Below are 19,683 nucleotides of genomic sequence, written 5' to 3' on the forward strand. Positions count from 1 at the left end.
TAAGTAGTCAGAGACTCCTCCAAATTGACTCTGATTTACAGAAACTGTGTAAATTCTCACTCCAAATAAAATGACATCTTTGTTGGAGAATTAAATTCATTACATGTTTTCTTTTCAAAGTTATTTCTGGAACTTTCCCTTGGTTTAAAATTCTTCTCTGATAAAGTTCATATGTATATTGTACTACATTTTCTTAAAATTACCCTTCAATTTTAATTGCTGTTATAAACATTACAATTGTATCTAAACATTTTAAACAAATCCATCTGCCTATAAAGTTGATGTGAATGTTTATGTCTAAATATGCCACGACTCCCTCCTCCTTCAATAACCCAAGGCCTAAAGGTTGCTGTCAATTGGTGTGCATCCTTGGAGAAACATCTTCTCTACAGTGACGTAGTAAAATCTCCTTTAAATAACCACTATCTGACCCTTTTGTTGCTTTTAAGGACATATTCTGAATGTCCTCTATGCAGAAAAAGTGTGGTTTATGGAAAGCCCTACAGGAAACATGAAGATAGTAATACATATATTTTGGATTTCCTCCAGATCTTCTGCCCCAGTTAAGACCAATTTCCACTTGAAATTGATGGGCTCTTCCAACTTGGAAATGGGGATTATCTTCCTCATTCAGGCAGCACTGGGGATCCTGGGAAATTCCCTCCTCTTTGGTATTTATACCTTCACTTTGCTCACAGGACACAAGTTGAAACCCAAAGACTTGATTCTCAACCAACTGGTCTTAGCCAACAACTTGGTGCTTTTCTCCAAAGGGATCCCTCAGACCATGGCAGCTTTTGGATGGAAATCTTTCCTAGATGACACTGGATGTAAAGTTGTCTTCTATGTACACAGGGTGAGCAGAGGAGTTGCCCTCAGCATCACCTGCCTGTTGAGTGGCTACCAGGCCAGTAAGCTTCATCCTAAAATCTCTGGGGTGATGGGGCTCAGAACATCTCCAAAATGCATTGGCTTCTGCTGTTTCCTCTGCTGGATCTTGCATCTCCTGTTAAATATCTACACGCCAATGAAAATGACTGGGCCAGTGAACAGCAAAAACCTGACTTTAAAAAATATATTTGTCTACTGTTCTAAACTACCACAAGATAAACTTAGAGGCTCACTAAATGCTGTCATATATTTTTATTTTGACTTTGTGTTTCTGAGCATCATGGTGTGGGCCAGTGGCTCCATGGTCCTTGTCCTGCTCAGGCACAAGCAGCGAGTCCAACACATTCACAGCCGCAGCCTTTCCCCCAGACCCTCCCATGAGGCCAGAGCCACACAAACCATCCTGATGCTGGTGAGCTCCTTCATCTGCTGTTACTGTCTCTCTGCCATTTTGTCTCTTTGCATAACATTTATTCAGAGTCCAAACGAGTGGCTAGTAAACATCAGTGTGTTTGCAGCATCAAGTTTTCCAACATTCAGCCCATTTGTGTTCATCAGCAGTGATGTGCATGTCTCCCGGTTCTGCTTTGCCTGCTGGACAAGGAAAACAATTTCCTTAATCTGGTAAAACAGGTGTATATCTTTTGACCTGTGCAGATAAATCTGTTTTTAGTTTCACCCTTCATTAAAATATACGTGACTATTTGGTGCTAGTTACAATTCTAGGAATCTGTGATATCCAGTGATTAACACCCCACTCTCATACAGGCACAGTAGAGCCAAAATAGATTTACACAATATGCAATTATTACTTAACATACACAGGCTGTATTCCTCAGCTAAGAAGTTTAAGGTCCTTTACAGAGTATAGTGTATGAGAACTACCAAGTTTGCCAACATAAGTAAAATGTCACCTATATCTAGTAAGGGCTTCTCAATAGTTGTAACAGGTTTTTTCCCTAAACATAAGTGAATGAGACTGTATCTATCAGGGAAAAGACCTGGAATGGCCCATATGGGGAAGGTACATGCAACCTTCTTTTTTTTTTTAATGTTTATTTATTTTTGACAGAGAGAGAGAGAGCGTGAGCAGGGGAAGGGCAGAGAAAGAGGGAGACACAGAATCTGAAACAGGCTCCAGGCTCCGAGGTGTCAGCACAGAGCCTGATGCGGGGCTTGAACTCACGGACAGCAAGATCATGACCTGAGCCAAAGCCGGACGCTCAACAGACTGAACCACCCAGGCACCCCTGTACACGCAACCTTAATAAACAACAAAACTGTAGTGTTTGTGGCAGAATACCACAGATCAGAGGAAAATTCTAAACTTTGTCCTAACAATGACAAAGGTCAATGAAGAGGTGTAGGAACATGTGTGAATCATCACCTTTGCTTTTTAGATGTCATTTAGTACATACATAATAAAATGTGTTTCATTTTAATAAACTTCCATTTGACTCCCAATTTTGGTTAAAATATTATGGTTTAATGGTTCTCAAACCTAGTGTGTTTCCAACTTTCAGTCATTGGCATTTATTTTAAACAAAAGGCAGGGACACCTGGGTGGCTCAGTCGGTTGAACATCCCATCTTGATTTCGGCTCAAGTCATGATCCCAAGGTCGTGGGATCGAGCCCTGCATCAGGCTCTGTGCTGAGCGTGGAGCCTGCTTAAGATTCTCTTTTTCTCTCTCTCCACCTCTCTCCCCTGCTTGCACTCCCCCTAAAATAAAATAAACAAACAAAAGACAAAATTTCAAGAGCTTAAGCATTTTTCACTCTATTTCTCACATTTAGTATCAAATATAAGAGTTCTTTTTTTCCCCACTGGCCTATTTTTCTCTATTTAATTCACGCTGTTCATATTGTCCTTAAGGATTTTATCTTATTTTATATTAGTTTAGTTTAGTTTAGTTTAGTTTGAGAGAGAGGGAGAGAAAGAGAGAGGGAGAGAGCTGGGGGGAGGGCAGAGAGAGAGGGAGAGACAGAGAATCCCAAGCAGCCTCTAAACTGTGAGCACAGAGCCTGACACGGGGCTCAAACTCACAAACCATGAGATCATGACCTGACCTGAAATCAAGAGTCACATGCTTAACTGACTGAGCCACCCAGGCGCCCCGTGTCTTTAGGATTTTAATTCAATCTTTTAATTTTGCTGAAGAGTCCAGGCAATTTTACAACTACAGTAAAACCTTGGTTTGTGAGTAACTTGTTACGTGAGTGTTCGTTCCACAAAAGAAGCAAACATTTCTAAGACATTTTAACTTTATAAATGAGCAAGCAATGTCTTGCAATACGAGTAGTACATGATGCCAAACGTTACATGATTACAACTGAACCAATGGTTCTTCTCTCTCTCTCCCTCTCCCTCTCTCTCTGCAGGATCGTGGGTGATTGTCTCCCATGCTCAGATGCTCAGTCTCAGGCCATGGTATTTGGCAGAAATCAGTGATTTTTCAGAATGCTGGAAGTTGCCTACAACTGGTACTAGTGTATTTTTTGTCACTTCAAAGCACCTGTGGACAGTCATTTGCTTATCCATACAAGAGAAAGCTTAGGAAGGCTTTGCTTCATTCTAGGTCAGGCTGCCTGCAGATATAGACCCTTTCTTCTGCTGCCATATTGCCTTATATGTTTAATGTAACATAGTATATGACAAGAGTGTATTAACATTATACTGCAGTCAATATCCACGCGAGCATATACAATGACCCCTGTGCAGAAAAAGATTCCATTGAGCCAACAGACAGCAGTGATTCTGTTATAACGAAAGTTGTCCTACACAATAACTCTCCTCTCATCTCCCTCACACCAGCCATGAAGGTTTTCAAAGGTAAGTGCAGGTTAATTTATTTTTCTTTATATTTTGTATTCTATTACAGTATTGTAATCATTTTTATTTGAATATTTTTGGGTTGTGAAATGAATCATCTGAGTTTCCATTATTTTTTATGGGGAAATTCACTTTGATATACAAGTGCTTTGGATTACAAGCATGTTTCTGGAACAAATTATACTCGTAAACCAAGGTTTTACTGTATTTTATAGTTAATTTTGATAAATCCTAGGACTGAATGCTGTCTTCGAGAAAGTATAACCTTATTTATTTGCACACAGAAAATGACATTTAAAGGCCTCCTTAAGTCCAATTAATTTTTATAAAAATTTCATGAACTGTGCAACTCTTTCTTGAGCTCAAGTCTGCACAATAGTCTCTGATGAGGTCTTATCGTTCCCATTATATCCATTCACACAGTCCCCGCTATCAGGTCAGGGTGTGTTTCTCTAAACCACCCTGATTAAATGCTTTCTAATTACCAGTCACCACTAACTTCTGTCTTCTCTAGTCCTAAGGTAATTCTTAGACCAATGAATTCCTGAATAGTTGATGAGAATACATTGTATCTATAACTGAGCCTTAGCCCAAGGACACCTAATCCATACAGTTGATCAACGAAGCCACAGAAGATACAGCAGTTTCCTTATCTGTGATGACCCCACCTCTCTGACTCAGGCAGACCCACCTCCCAGTGAGCTCTCGGAGACCTGTGCTTATGCCCGCCGCCCTCAGTTCTTTCCTCACCTGCATGTCTGTCCCCTGACCTTACTGGTCTGTATGCTCTATGGCAGATTTCATATTTTCTAACAGTGCGCCTGAAATTATTTTATCTTTATGGGTTTACTAACAATTTGCTCATACATACAAGCTAACTATCCTCATGTCCATCTGGAAGATGAGAAAACACATTTACAGCCTATGAACTCCAGCCATCGTTCCACAGCACCACTCGACTCAACCTTGTTTGTCCAAGTTCCAGACCCTGTTTTTAATGGAAATACTTTGCTTCCAAGTAACTGATCATCCAGTTTCTGAAGTTGAATGAATCATTTGGGGAAAGGTGTTTCTTTTGCATTTTATGGACTGATCTGTGTTTCACCTGATTTTCAGCCAAGCTATCACTTTCTGGGTCTGTGAACCCTGATAGGGATACTGATTGTGTTTATGTTTCATGCCTTGCCCCTCATGACAGAAGTCTCACTCAAGAGAAACCTGCTAGTTAAATCTAACATTCAACCTTTTTGGTTTCCCATTTCCTTTTTTTTTTTTTTTCTCTTTTCAGCTCTGTTCAGGTTATGTATAATTCATCTCCATTAAATTCTTACATTTTGGGGCGCCTGGGTGGCTCAGTCGGTTGAGCGTCCAACTTCAGCTCAGGTCACGATCTCACGGACCGTGAGTTCGAGCCCCGCGTCGGGCTCTGGGCTGATGGCTCGGAGCCTGGAGCCTGCTTCCAGTTCTGTGTCTCCCTCTCTCTCTGCCCCTCCCCCGTTCATGCTCTGTCTCTCTCTGTCTCAAAAATAAATAAACATTAAAAAAAAAATTTTTTTTAATTCTTACATTTTATTTATGTTTTTTGGTGCTATAATTTAAGGACCACACTTATGTTTACCCCATTTTTTTCTTTACACTTTTATTGTGAAATGTAACATTACTACAGGGAATTACTATACATATATTATATATATGTATATATATTAAGTATATTTAGAATATTATATATGTATATATATTAAATATATATATATTTAGAATTTAACAAATGTTCCTAAAATAGATACTTCTGTATCTGCCACTGAGGGAAATACAAAGTATACTTGTAGTGTGCCCTGCCATGTCAAGTGCTCCATCCCAGACACGGTCTACACCTTCTCCAAGAGGAAAGCAACATCAGATTTTTAAAGTCGGCATCTTTTGGACTTAAAGAAATTTTTAACGCTTATTCATTTTTGAGAGACAGAGTGCAAGTTGGGAGTGGGGCGGGGGCTGGGGGGAGAACACAGAATCCGAAGCAGGCTCCAGGCTCTGAGCTGTCAGCACAGCTCCCGACATGGGGCTCGAATTCATGATCTGAGATCATGACCTGAGACAAAATTGGAAGCTTAACCAACTGAGCCACACAGGTGCCCCTTTTGGATTTTCTCAATAGTTTTCCTTACTATGCATAAATTCTAAAACTATAGTTTGTTTTTGTATATTACTGACATTTATATGAGTGAAATCATATATTATGCATTTATTTCTTTTGCCCAACCCATGTCAGTAAGATTCATTTATGCTGTTCAATGTGTCTGTATCATCCATTTTCATTGCTATTGAGGGCACCATATTCCACTTTCCTAACGGCACACGGGAGAAAAATGAGGCAGAAACAAGTCAGCTGCAAGAGAAAGGGAGCAGGGGACGACAGTTTGGAAGGATGGTTGCCCCAAACTCCTCATTCTCGTATTTATTGGGAAAATCATATCAATCATCAATAGACATCACAATTCATTACACTGTTTAAAGAGTGTTCTCAGGGGGAAAACAGAGCTTGTTGAAGCATGTAGCGGGAGTAATCTATGGCTGAGCAGACACAATCAAAGCATCTGATCAGACCCATAACAGGTGGTCATGGTCTCTGAGAAGGCGGAGAAGTACGAGCAAAAGCAGCAGGTGGCTGTCCACCCTGAGCGGGCCAGGCGTTCCCAGCTGCTCGGCTTCAGCAACATCAACCGCCTCCCCAGAGAGACATTTCACTAGATGTTTTTCTTAGAGCTATATTGTTTATTGTATAGTTCTAGTTAAGGTTTTCCTCCAATATTATGTTTTAAGGATCACAATGATCTGAGGGCCCATTACACCGTATCACGATTTCTATTCTACAGTGATGGACCTTTGTATTGCTTTCACGTGTTGGGAGTAACAATGCAGCTGTGTAAGTTTTCGTCCATGTTTTGATGCATATTAGAACATATTTCTTTAGAGAAGTTCCCTCCCACACCAGGTTCTGTAACATAGTCTATCATAAATCAAGTGATTGTCCAGATGTATGTGGATCTCCTTCTAAACTCTACATGGTCCCCACTGATCTGTATGTGTAACTCTGCAAATATCTAATATCAAACTGTCATTTTTAGTTTTATAACAAGCCCTAATTTCTGAAGAACAATCCACCTTATCTTTTTTTTCTTTACCTTCTAAATGTGTCTTGATGATTATTTTTCCTGTGAATTGTAAGTTTTAACTTCTTTTTTAAATGTTTTTATTTATGTTTGAGACAGAGAGAGACAGAGCATCAGCAGGGGAGGGGCAGAGAGACAGGGAGACAAAGAATCCGAAGCAGGCTCCAGGCCCAACGCGGGGCTCGAACTCACGAACTGTGAGATAATGCCCTGAGCTGAAGTCGGGACACTTAACCGACTGAGCCACCCAGGTGCCCCGAATTGTAAGTTTTAAAAACCAACTGTCAACTTCAACCAGAGTAACAAGAGTCAACAAAATAAAAACTTAAAATAAGCATTTCAGCACTTGCAACTCTTTCTCTTAAAACTATCAACCATACCAGAATTTACTTTGAAATTGTGTATGTCTGCAAAATTATTTTTTTTTAAATAGTAGAAAACATTATCAGGATATGGATTATCCTTACATTCCAGCCCCATTTCACCATCCTGCTTGTTTTTTTCTAATTTGAATATTAGTTTTTAAGAGTCATTATGGCAGATTCCTAGTTTGGAAAAAAAAAATTCCGAGGTCTAATATGCCCACAAATATATATATTTTTAAATGTTTACTTATTTATTTTGACAGAGAGAGATAGGGAGTGAGCAGAGGAGGAACAATGAGAGGGAGAGTAAGAGAATCCTAGGCAGGCTCTGCACCATCAGTGCAGAGCCCGATGTGGGGCTCGAACTCCCCAACCGTGAGATCATGACCTGAGCCGCAATCAAGACTCTGATGCTCAACTGACTGAGCCACCCAGGCACCCTTATGCCCACAAATATTTTAATTGCTTTTTCTTTCAAATGGCATGCATATTGGCTGAGGACATTTCTTTTGAAACTTTATTTACTACTTAGCCCATTCTATCTTTTCAAAATATTTTAAGGTTTTTTCAATTAACTTAATTCCAGTGTAATTCAGGTACAGTGTTATATTAATTTCAGGTGTACAATACAGTGATTCAGCAGTTCTCTATATTTTTTAATGTTTTATTTAAACATTAAATACAGAGTGTGTGAGAGCACCTGTGAGAGGGGAAGGGGCAGAGAAAATCTCAAGCAGGCTCTGTGCTGTCAGTGCAGAGCCTGATGAGGGGCACGAACTCACGAGTCATGAGATGATGACCTGAGCCAAAATCAAGAGTTGAATGCTTACTCAACTGAGCCACCCAGGGACCCGTTTTGTTTCTTAAATTCCATGAGTGAAATTAAATGGTATTTGTCTTTCTCTGACTTATTTCACCTAGAATTATACCCTTCAGATTCATCCATGTTGTTGCAAATGACATTTCATTCTTTATGGCTAACATTCCTATACATCCTGAAGATGTACATACACACACATACATATTATACACACATTGTATACACACACACATCTTTATTGATTCATCTACTGATGGACACTGGCTATTTCTAGATGTTGGCTATTGTAAATAATGCTGCCATAAACATAGGGATGCCTGTATCTTTTCAAATTCATGTTTTCGTATTCTTTGAGAAAATGCCCAGTAGTGGAATTACTGGATCATACGGTAATCCTGCTTTTAATATTTTCTGTAATCTTCCTATTGTTTTCCACAACAGCTGCACCAGTTTGCATTCTCACCAAGAGTGCTGGAGGGTGCCTTTCTCCTCCACATCCTTGCCAACACTTGTTGCCTTTTGCGTTTCTGATTTTAGCCATTATGACAGGTGTATGGTGATAGCTCATTGTGGTTTTGATTTGCACATCACTCATTAGTGATGTTGAGCATCTTTTCATGTGTCTGTCGGCTGGCTGAGGATATTCTTGATACACATAATTTTTACTTCAATATTTTAAAAACATGTATTTCATGGTACATTTGCATTCACTAACTGTGGAAAGGGAAGAGCTCAAAAAGATTCTTGTTCCTCTATATTTCCTACTGTACATGTGCATAACTTTCTCCTGTCCTTGATTCTCCTTATTACAATGGGTCTAAACAGCATGTTTCCCTTTTGTAAACAGTCTCCCTCAGTAACTTCCTCCTTCTTTGTGTTTCATTATCTATAGGTCTGCTTCTCCTTTCATGTCTTAAGATGTTTGGCTTTCCTTTAAAATTTCCAATGGCTTTACCCCTTTCCAATGGCTTTTGAGATTTCCTCCATCTGGTATTTCTTTCTTTTTTAAATTAAGCTCTACACCCAATATGGAGCTTGAACTCACAACCCTAAGATGAAGAGTCACGTGCTCTACCCACTGAGCCAGCCAGACATCCCTGCTATTTTTTAGTTGTATAGGCATTATCATTTATCCTATCTATATTGTGTTCTTTACCAAACCATTGTATCTGACGTCCCATGTTTCCACATATCACAACTTTTAAAGTTTACTTTCACTGTTTTTGAGAGAGAGCATGCATCTGCAAGAGCGCAGGAAGGGCAGAGGGAGGGAAAGAATCTTGAGCAGGTTCCATGCTCAGCGCAGAACCCAACACAGGGCTCGATCTCACAACTGTGAGACCATGACCTGAGCCAAAATCAAGTCAGATGCTTAACGAACTGAACCACCCAGGTGACCCAACTATCACAACTTTTATATTGTACTATATTACTAATATCCTCCTCACTTTGAAAACCACTACTACATTTTATCTTAGAGACATTTTAGTCTTTTACAATATATGTTTTTCCAGTGTTATAGGTAGCCCCTTTTACAATGGTTTTGGTTACAAGTAACTTTGAAAGGTAAGGCCAAACAATGCCTTCTTCACTAGATATGAAGAAACCAGGAAGTCATGGTAATGAAAAGGGGGGTGTCCAACAGTCAAGTAATCTTGCTGCAGTAGCAGCTGCTAGGTTTTGCTTGCCAATCTGCCATAGCCTTGTCTAGTAAGGAAACCACAAGGCCAAACGGATTGAGAAAGATTACTCCTCACATAGATAGTGTAAGAAAGCTGGCAAACATTCTGTCACCTCCTGCTATGCTTGTCACATAGGACACCACCAAACCAAAGGGACCAGATTATAGGCAGCATGTGTAGTGGTACTGTTGCTGAGGAGCCAGTTCAAGCCTGGATCTGAGTGGTTTTACATTCTTGCAAATGGACCCTAGGGAGGGAAAGATTAAGTGGAAATTTCCATGCCTCACAGGAACCAGGAAGGTAGTGAAACTCTCATACACTGATGGTAGGAAATATGAAAAGAAATAACCATTTCACATCAGTTTGGCAATTTCTTAAAAAGTTAAATATTTACTTACCCTACGCTTCAAGCATTGCACTCAGAGGAAGTAACACAAGAGAAATGAAACATGTATCTGTATAAAGACTTATACGTGAATTTTCATAGCAGCTTTATTTGTAACAGCCCAAACCTGGAAACCCAGATGTCAATGAACAGAGGAAAAGAACGTCAGACAGCAGTAGATTCACACCAGAGAATACTACTCAGCAGTGAAAGAACAAACTATTTTTTTGAATCTCTAATTATGCAGCATATATGAAACCAGAAAAATTCCAATCATCTAGAATTCTAGAAAATATAGTCTATTGTAAAGGAAAGTAAATCCACGTTTGCCCAGAGAGCCAGAGAGGGCAGGGAAAGAGATTAATAACAAGCAGGAGTTAAACATGTGTGGGACTTATGTTTATTATCACAATTACGATGATTTCATGGATTATACTTGTCAAAAACTTATTTATACAAAATACCAATTTATACACTTCAAATACGTGCAATTTACTTCATGTGCAATAACTTAATGGTTAAGCAATCATTCAAAATAAAGTATGGATCTCCCCCTCTTTATAAAAAATCAGGTTTGTCAACCCTCTACTATCTCCATCACCTCCTCTTTTTTTTTTAATGTTTATATTTGAGAGAGCGAGCAAGCATGGGGGAAGGGCAGAGAGAGAGAGAGAAAGAGAGAATCCCAAGCAGGCTTTGCGCTCTTACAGCAGAGCCCGACATGGTGCTCAAACTCATGAACTGTGAGATCATAACCTGAGCTGAAATCAAGTGTCAGATGCTTAACTGACTGAGCCACCCAGGCGCCCCATCCATCACTCTCTGCTAACGCTTTAGGAGGAATGCCTTACCTCAGGAATAGCAAATACTGTTGAGCAATGAAGGATGTTTCCGCCTTAGTCACAGAGGCCATACCACTGGACTGTGAGATCTCCCGTCCCTATGCTTGTTCTCCTACATGTCTAGTAAGTCTTCTAAGGTCAACAGCCCAGAAAGCCACAAGAATCCACAAAACCTTTACTTTCTATGCAAATGACCTCAGGTACTCAAGACACACAGGCCCGAAGGTACGTGCCCACCCTACAGAGCCACAGCCACAGTCACTGCAGCAGCTGTGGGTACACTTTTAGAAGAGGCACGGCCCACCTGTTCGCTGCAGGCTCTACCTCTCCCTGTCAACGCGATGTCTGTGCACCAATGACGGTATTCCCTGGGCCCTACAGCTTTAGGATCAGTGACACTACTTTACAAAACTCTAGACATCAGGGCACGTGGCTCCTCTGAAGGACCTGGGGAAGAAAACTCCCCTTCACCATGCGGTCATCACAGAATATGCACCATAAGCAAAGAAACTAGTCCCGGAAGCACCGGATACTGTCACCAGTGCCTGCTCATCAGTGTGACCTCTGGGCCTGCAAAAAGACCTTGGCATTCAGGCTGCCAATCAGTTGTACAAAGCCTACAGTCTTTCCTTGGAGGCCACGGGCAACAGTGTGAACTAGGCCCGAACTGAAGAGCCGTCCTCTGCCATTACACGGTCTCTTCTGAGGCGCACCAAAGTTTGGGACTCCCACGCAAGCTGTTCACCCCTGCATGTTTGCAAAGCACCTGTTAGTGAATACAACCCCCAAGACAAAAGGTGGCTTGAACAATAAGGCCTTTTTTACTGCACAAACCATAGCAAGGTGAGCCCGTGTACAGGTTGGTGACATGGAGACTGGAAAATCCACCACAAGTGTCATGAAAACAATGTCCATGAAGACAAATTTCCTCTTCAGGTCACCAACAGAACACAAATAAGGTCTTCTGGGAGAAAACTGGGTCAAGAATGTGACAAATTAAAGAGAAGGTAATGATGTCCCCCTAAAGGCTCAAGTTGCTCATTTTCTCCAGAGAAATCTGAGGTCTACTTCCGTAAATACCACGGGAGCCTGGGCATTTCAGACAGTAGAGTTCAGAGGACTTACACCACAGAAACTGGCAGTGACACAATCTCGGCAAGCGCCCCACCCAGGTTAGGAAGAGTGGCTCCTGGAAGCTTCCCACATACCTGGAATATACAGGGAATCTTCCCTGTGGTGTTTTAAGATGCAGGAGTTCAACTTCAGGAAGACGTCTCCTTCACGAAGGCTCTCCTCCAATGTCTTTATATCAAACAGGTAAACAGCCTGTTCCCTACACGGCCATGGCTTTGCTCTGTGTGAACTTCCCGGTGCCTGATGAGGGGAGACTTTTGGCTGAAGGCTTTTCCACATTCACTGCACTCAATGAGGTCTTTCTCCAGTGTGGACTTTTTTGTGTCAAATGAGGTCACATCTCTGGCTGAAGGCTTTCTCACATTCAGTGCACTCATAAAGCCCACCTGCACTGTGAACGTTCTGGTGCTCAATCAGAGCAGGCCGCTGACTGAAGACTTTCCCACATTTGCTGCATGTATACAGACTTCCTGTGTGGTGGTGAATGAGGTTAGGCCTTCCGCTGAAACCTTTTGCGCATTTGTCGCACTCATGAGGCCGTTCTCGGATGTGAACTTTTTGGTGTTGAGCAAACTGGGTGTCACTGAAGAATTCCCCATGTTCCCCGCACTCGGGAGCCCTGTCTCTAGCGTGAACTCTGTTGTGTTGAATGAGGTAGGACTTGCGGGTTAAGGATTTCCCACATATCCTGCACTCATAACGTCTTTCTCTAGTGTGAACTCTCTGGTGTTGAGTGAGTCCAAAACTTTGGCTAAAAAGTTTCCCACACTCCTTGCACTCATAAGGCCTTTCTCCAGTGTGAATTCTACGGTGTTTAATGAGGCAGGAGTTGTCAGTAAAACATTTTCCACATTCACCACACTTATAAGGCCTCACTCCAGTGTGAACTCTCTGATGTTTAATGAGGCTGGAGCTATGTCTAAAGAATTTCCCACATTCACTGCACCCATAGGGCTTTTCTCCAGTGTGAATTCTCTCATGTACAGTAAGGGTAGACTTTTGGCCAAAGAATTTTCCACATCTGCTGCACTTGTAAGGCTTTTCCCCAGTGTGAGTTCTTTGGTGCTGAATGAAACCGAAGATATTGGTGAAGAATTTTCCACATTCGTTACATTTATAGGGCATTTCTCCAGTGTGGACTTTCTGATGCTGCAAGAGGTTAAACCTTCGGGTGAAGGATTTCCCACATTCACTGCATCTGTAAGGCTTTTCTTGGGCACGGACACTCTGGTGTTGAGCAAGAGAGCATTTGTGGCTGAAGGCTTTCTTGTCTTCACACCAACTGTGATGGCTTTTCCCACTGTGAACAGCTTCCCCACACATGGTGCTACTGTGAGCTTTCTGTCCATCACGACTGGCCTGGTGCTGGTGCTCGCCTGAACCGGTGAGGAAGTCCTTGTTGACCTCCCCACAGGTGAAGGACTCCCCTGGCACATGGAACCTGCAGCTCTTCACAAGTGAAGCCCTTTTCAGGGGTTTCTCTACACTGTGCTGCTTCCCGTGCTGGTGAAGGTTTGCAATGAAACTGGTCCGTCTCCCACATGTGCGAGGTCTCAGCTGGGGATGTGTTCTCTGATGCAGAGCCACACCCAAAATGTCTTTCAGGACCAGACCGCATATCTCACAGGGGTGTGCCTTCTGGGGATCTGGACTTGCCTGGTGAGTCCTAACCTGCGACGCTCCTACAAAAGCGCTCTGCTCAGAAGGTGCCTCCCCATCCCCTGCTCCATGCCAACAACCTGCAAGCAGAGAAATTCTAGTGAAGTACACAGACGCAGTAGTGGGAAGAGGCAGCACCATCATTAACGTGTGTCCAATACACCAGTGGATGAGTTGATGGCACTGTTTCTGGGACAAAGGAGTTGGGGTCAGGGTCAAGAAGCTGCTTCGAAAGGTCACACAGTGGGGAGGCCTCACCAGGTGAAGAACACATGGTGGGGGCGTGGCACAGGGAGGAGCAGTAGGATCCACAGCTCACTCCTCTGCTAATGGCTCTCGGTAAATCCTTGCCCGTAACTGTGCAGAAGGGCGCACCTGGGCCCAGGAAAACCAAGTGTAAGAGAGCTGGTGTTTAAGAACCACATGAGGATACGTGCACACCCCACGATATGGTATGTACAGGGCGACGTGACAGAGCGCTGCAGAGGAAGCAATAAGAGAGGGGCTCAGAGAAGGGGGAATGAACCAAATTCAGAGTAGAAATGACAAGTCAGCAAGTGTCAAGAATGGGGAAGGAAGTAGAAATGAGGTGGCCAGTGGCACCAAGACTTGAGCGGAATAGGACAGGTTTCTGGTATCATCTGAACACAGCCCCGATGAGCCCATCTTGTCATGGCTGGAGTCACGTTGATCCTGTGAAGCACCCAGGCCTCTCCTCCCCAACCTGAGGTTCAGGAACTAAATAGGACCTGCATAATTCAAGTCCTAAGGGAAAGGCAGGACAGATGAGTGGTCCGCATGGGCCCAGAGCAACTAAACACATAAAAGACCACAGGAAAGAAAATTAGTATTACCAAAACAATCCTCAGAGGAGGACCCTGCAAGAACTGCCATAGTCCCCGTGAGAACTGACCGTGGCAGTGCCCACAGTTCCTGGCACAGGCAGGGACAAGGGAATGTCCTCACTTATAGGAAGTGGGCAAAACCCGGGGCAGGGAGGTGGTGTGGATTTGGACAGAGTCGGCCAGACAGTGAAAGGGCAAGCAAGGTGGAAACCAGTAGCATAACTGCAAGACTACTGGTCACGTGAATCCTTCCCAGCGAGGCCCCGGGGCAGCGCACTCAGCCCAACCCTAACAACAGGTAACCGGGAAATGGGGAAGGAAGCAGCGCCCGTGTTTCTGATGGGACAAGTACCCAGCTACCCCTGGGATAAAAACAGAAAAGCAGAGCTTAGCCCAGGTCCCTGGGGTAGGAATGAGGGCCTTACCCAGGGAGGTCACAAGTGCAAAGTTCTCCAGCATCACATTGTGGAATAGCCATCTCTGAGCCTCATCGAGGAGACCCCATTCCTCCCAAGAGAAGTACATGGCCACGTCTTCAAATGTCACACTGTCCTGTCAGGATGGAGACAGATGAAACCACAAATAGCCCCTCTCCCAAAGATCCACAGTCTCTTCCCCCAACAAAACCACCCCATTAGGGGCGCCTAGGTGGCTCAATCGGTTAAGTGTCTGACTTCGGCTCAGTTCGTGACCTCATGGTTTGTGAGTTTGAGCCCCATGTTGGCTTCTGTGCTGACAGCTCGGAGCCTGGAACCTGCTTCAGATTCTGTGTCTCCCTCTCTCTGCCCCTCCCCCGCTCACACGCTGTCTCTGTCTCTCAAAAAATAAACAAACAGGGGCGCCTGGGTGGCTCAGTCGGTTGAGCGTCCGACTTCAGCTCAGGTCACGATCTCACGGTCCGTGAGTTCGAGCCCCGCGTCGGGCTCTGGGCTGATGGCTCAGAGCCTGGAGCCTGCTTCCGATTCTGTGTCTCCCTCTCTCTCTGCCCCTCCCCCATTCATGCTCTGTCTCTCTCTGTCTCAAAAATAAATAAACATTAAAAAAAAAAAATTTTTTTTTTTAAATAAATAAACAAAAAAACCTTAAAAAACCCTACCCCATGGGCACCACTGGTGCTCTCTCCTCATGGTTCCTAATTGCTGTTCAGCCCTCAGCAACCACAGCAGATCATCAGATAAACACCATCTAAACTCTGGGCCTGGCACACAGGGCCCCACTCCTCCCGCCAATACCCCCGTTGTCCTCTAGACTGTGCCTCCCAGACAACCAAATCTGGGCGTTCCCTTCAACCTTAAGTCCGCAATATCAGGACCCTGGGGCCATTAGTTCACACTCCCTCTTCACAGGCACATGACTCTGTAGACTGCACCTCTTTTACATCTCTGGAGCCCACAGATGCGTTCCCTCCACCACAACTACCTCCCCACCCCACAGCACAGGCTTCCCCCTGGACTCTCCCCTCGTCACTTGGCACAAGGCATCACAAGACACTGCTTGCTGAGCAAACTCAAGTAGGATCCAGAACTACTCAATCTCTGATGGCCTCTACTACTAAGCACAGTCCAGAATCCTGCCGGGAAAGCCTCCCCTTCACAGGGAGAAAGCTAGCTCTGTTCTTTGCTTCAACCTCACCAACCAGAACCACACCCACATCTCAGATACACCTTTGTGTGCGGCCCATCCTGCCCCCTCCAGTCACACCTAAACCTTATTCAAAACCCAGCCCCAGTGCTCTTCTACCCTAGGCCTAATAACTCACAGATGACCACAGCGGACTCTGAAATAACCTACCATCCTGACGGAAACATCTCATGTCCCACCCAAGGGTCAACACGAAATCCTGGGGAATCCACAGAAAGGTGAAAAAGCACCAGTTCCAGCCTCAATTACTCCTCTGCCTCCACATGCTTCTCATGTCCACTTCTCTCTTGGAAGCCTTGGTAACCTGCCAGATCATCCTTCTTGCCCACACCCTCCTCACGGCCACTTTTCTCCCTCCCCTGTGTCCCCAACACCGACTACCTTCAACAAGGTGCCCAAGCAAGAGACCCAGTTCTTGGCCCACACCATCCTCTTGGACGGTTAAGAGGACCACCGCTGAGACTTGAAAATCCCCCCTCCTCAGTGTAAACCACAGCTCCGCCTAGGCTGACACAGCAGCAATCACCTGCGGGATAGCTCCAGCCTGATACCTGCCCCCCACCACCAAAGCGTGCGCGCAACTGCCCGCTTAATGCCTCTACTCAGCGGTCTCTGAAACATCTCAGGCCGCATATGGCTGAAACAAACCTCCTGATATCCCCCACTGAACACTGCTTCCACCACTGACCACCTCACCTCCATTGACGGAGCTTCCGGCCTTCCAGCTGCTGAGACCAAAAACTTTAGGGTCATCCCTGATTCCTTCCTTTCTCTCCTTCACTTTTCACAACCGAAAGTCTAGTTGGCCCTACTTTAAAAAAATGAATCCACAATCCAACCATTTCTCCCACCTCGAGGGCCACTGTTTACATCTGATAACACTCAACTAGCCAGCCTATTACAGTAGCATTCTTCTGGGTCATCCTTCTCCCTCCCTTATCCCAGCATCCGTCCTCCACTGTGCAGCCAGATGAAGCCTGTTAAGACCTGGATAAGATCACCTGACTCTTTTTTTTTTTTTTTTTTTTAAAGCAGTAGCCCTGGCCCATTTCAGAATGGCTATTTTTTTTTTTTTAATGTTTATTTATTTTTCAGAGAGAGAGACAGAGACAGAGAGTGAGTCAGGGAAGGGCAGAGAGAGAGGGAGACACAGAATCCGAAGCAGGTGCTGGGTTCTGAGCTGTCAGCACACAGCCGGACACAGGGCTCAAACAAACTGCCAGATCATGACCTGAACCCAAGTCAGACGCTTAACCAACTGAGCCACCCAGGCGCCCCAAGATCACTTTGCTCTTAATCAACCTCCTATTGCCTCCAGAATAGACACCTGACCTCAAAGGCAACCATTCCAGTCCTGCCTCCTGTCCCCTTGCTTCCATGAGGAAAAAAAAGGAAACCTTCAGTTCCCTGGACGTTCCCAGCTAAATTACGCCTCCAAGTATTTGCACGTATTAGTACCTGTTCCTAGGATAACTTTCCACACCTCTTTCAACTGGTTGCCAGAAACAAGAACCCCTCAGGACGCCATGCTCAGGGTTTCTCCAAGGTCCCCTAGACCCAAGACCTGGAAGAATGGCAGGCAGAGTCCCAGGACACCTTAACCCCAGGAAGCAGACTCCCTCCACTGACCTGTGTTGGCCTCATGAGCATCTCTTCACCCACAGAAACCTGTGAAGAGAGGCAGGCCTTAGAGGAAGGTAACCATGGCCAGACTCCATGGGCTCAGATCACCCTGTACCCCTGCCCCGCTCAAGGGCCAGGTGACCTCAGCTGTCAAACCCTTGTGCTGGAGTGAGACTCTTACCGGGGGTGTGACCTTGCTCAAGATGAAACCTCCCGGCGCCCCACTGTCCTCATCAACCCCCTTCCAATCTATTCTCTTTAAGAGCAACCTTTGGGAAACTTTTACTTATTATTGTTGTTATTATTATTATTATTAATGTTTATTTTTGACAGGCAGAGCGCGCGCAAGCGATCGGGGGATGGGCAGAGAGACAGACAGAATCCGAAGCAGGCTCCAGGCTCTGAGCTGTCAGCTTGAACCCAAGAAAGGTGAGATCATGACCTGAGTCGAAGTCAGAGGTTTAACCAACGGAGCCACCCAGGCGCCCCAACCTTTGGGAAATTTTTAAATCCCAGAGATCGTGTTCCTCCTTTGGCCAAAACTCTCTTTCGCATCTAGAGTCCTCACATGAAGGGACAACCCCTCCAGCCCGCCAGTGCCCCCGCCGCACACCCTCTGTTTCCCGACGGCAGAGGGCGCACCCCACCCCACCCCACCCCCCCCGATTCCTCCCCCTCGGCGCCCCCTGCAGCCCGCTCCCGCACCCAGTCACGCCGGCGCTCAGACGCGGGGTCCCCGCCCGCGAGCGCCTCCCGGGCCCGGACACCGGGACCCGGGCCGCAGGGACGCGAGCAGGCGCCCCGCGCTCGGGCCTGAAGGTTCTGGGTGGGGGAGGGCGGGGAGGGTGCGGGGGCCGCGCGTTTACCTCAGCCGGGTCCCTGCGCGGACTCTGTGGGCGGAGCGGACACCCGGGCCGGCGGTCCCTGTCCCGACCCCGGCGCGGGGCAGCCCGGGGCAGCCCGGCGAGTCGCGGACGCCAGTCTGCGCGGCGGGGACATCGCCTCCCCTTGCGCTTTCTTGGTCCCATCACCTCGCTCCCAAACCAGTGCTTCAGCACCTCTACACCGATGTAAGTTCCGAGAAACCAAAATGACCGCCAAGAAGAGGACGCCGGAAGTCCCGCCCCGGCATCACGTGATTCCCGGAAGTGCCCTCTCCTGAGCCTTCCTAGGCTCGGCGCAGCCCGGCGCGCACGGAGAGCATTCTGGGTAGTGTAATTTCTGTAGCTCCGTGGGCTCCGCGAAGGATGTCTCCACAGCTATCCCCCGGGCAAGTGAGGCGGCAGCGCGAGGGTCGCTGGGAAGTGGCCTCGCCACCGCGGGGCTGGGCTCCACTCCTTGAGGAAGGGCAACACCCATACTTCTGGGTTCGTTGTTGGAACTGGTCGCCAGAGTGTTTAGAAATATGTTAGACCCAATGAAGCAGAGCTTGCTTCGGAGGCTAGAAATATTATTTCAGATGCCCCCAAAGAGACAGATCCAAATGGACATCTCATTCCGTCGTCACTTGGTACAAAAGGTGTTCACTCCGCAGCTGGAAGCTAATAAACATCATGCTATTGCTTTTTAAAGGAATGTACCCGGAAGCGTTGAAGTCGGTTTTGTTAGTTTCAGAATTTTAGGTCAGGGACAGGAGAGAGAAGACTCCGGATAGGTTCATGGCAATGAACATAGAGGAGGAATGGATGTTGGCCACTCTGAAGCAGGTGGACAAGGGTAAGCCAGGCTCCAGTTCCCTCAGAAAATAATCTTTTCTGCTTAAATTATCTGTAATTGTATCCAACCCAGTGAGCCA

General features: G+C 45.3%; 2 protein-coding genes across 2 annotated transcripts; one reads left to right on the plus strand and one right to left on the minus strand.

Annotated features, from left to right (window-relative positions):
- Positions 1-589: 589 nt before the first annotated feature.
- On the plus strand, positions 590-1,519 carry LOC122207647 (vomeronasal type-1 receptor 1-like). The gene has a single exon (XM_042917770.1). The coding sequence runs from the start codon at positions 590-592 to the stop codon at positions 1,517-1,519; it is 930 nt and encodes a 309-aa protein (XP_042773704.1).
- LOC122207629 (zinc finger protein 211-like) lies at positions 1,201-18,961 on the minus strand. The gene is made up of 5 exons (XM_042917721.1): positions 18,755-18,961; positions 17,895-17,933; positions 15,050-15,176; positions 12,195-13,859; positions 1,201-1,485 (listed from the first exon to the last, which is right to left on the minus strand). The coding sequence occupies exons 1-4, from the start codon at positions 18,914-18,916 to the stop codon at positions 12,445-12,447; spliced, it is 1,743 nt and encodes a 580-aa protein (XP_042773655.1). The 5' UTR covers positions 18,917-18,961; the 3' UTR covers positions 1,201-1,485; positions 12,195-12,444.
- Between the last annotated feature and the right edge of the window lie 722 nt (positions 18,962-19,683).

The sequence above is a fragment of the Panthera leo genome, chromosome E2 (assembly GCF_018350215.1).
Source record: "Panthera leo isolate Ple1 chromosome E2, P.leo_Ple1_pat1.1, whole genome shotgun sequence".
Classification (NCBI taxonomy): domain Eukaryota; kingdom Metazoa; phylum Chordata; class Mammalia; order Carnivora; family Felidae; genus Panthera; species Panthera leo.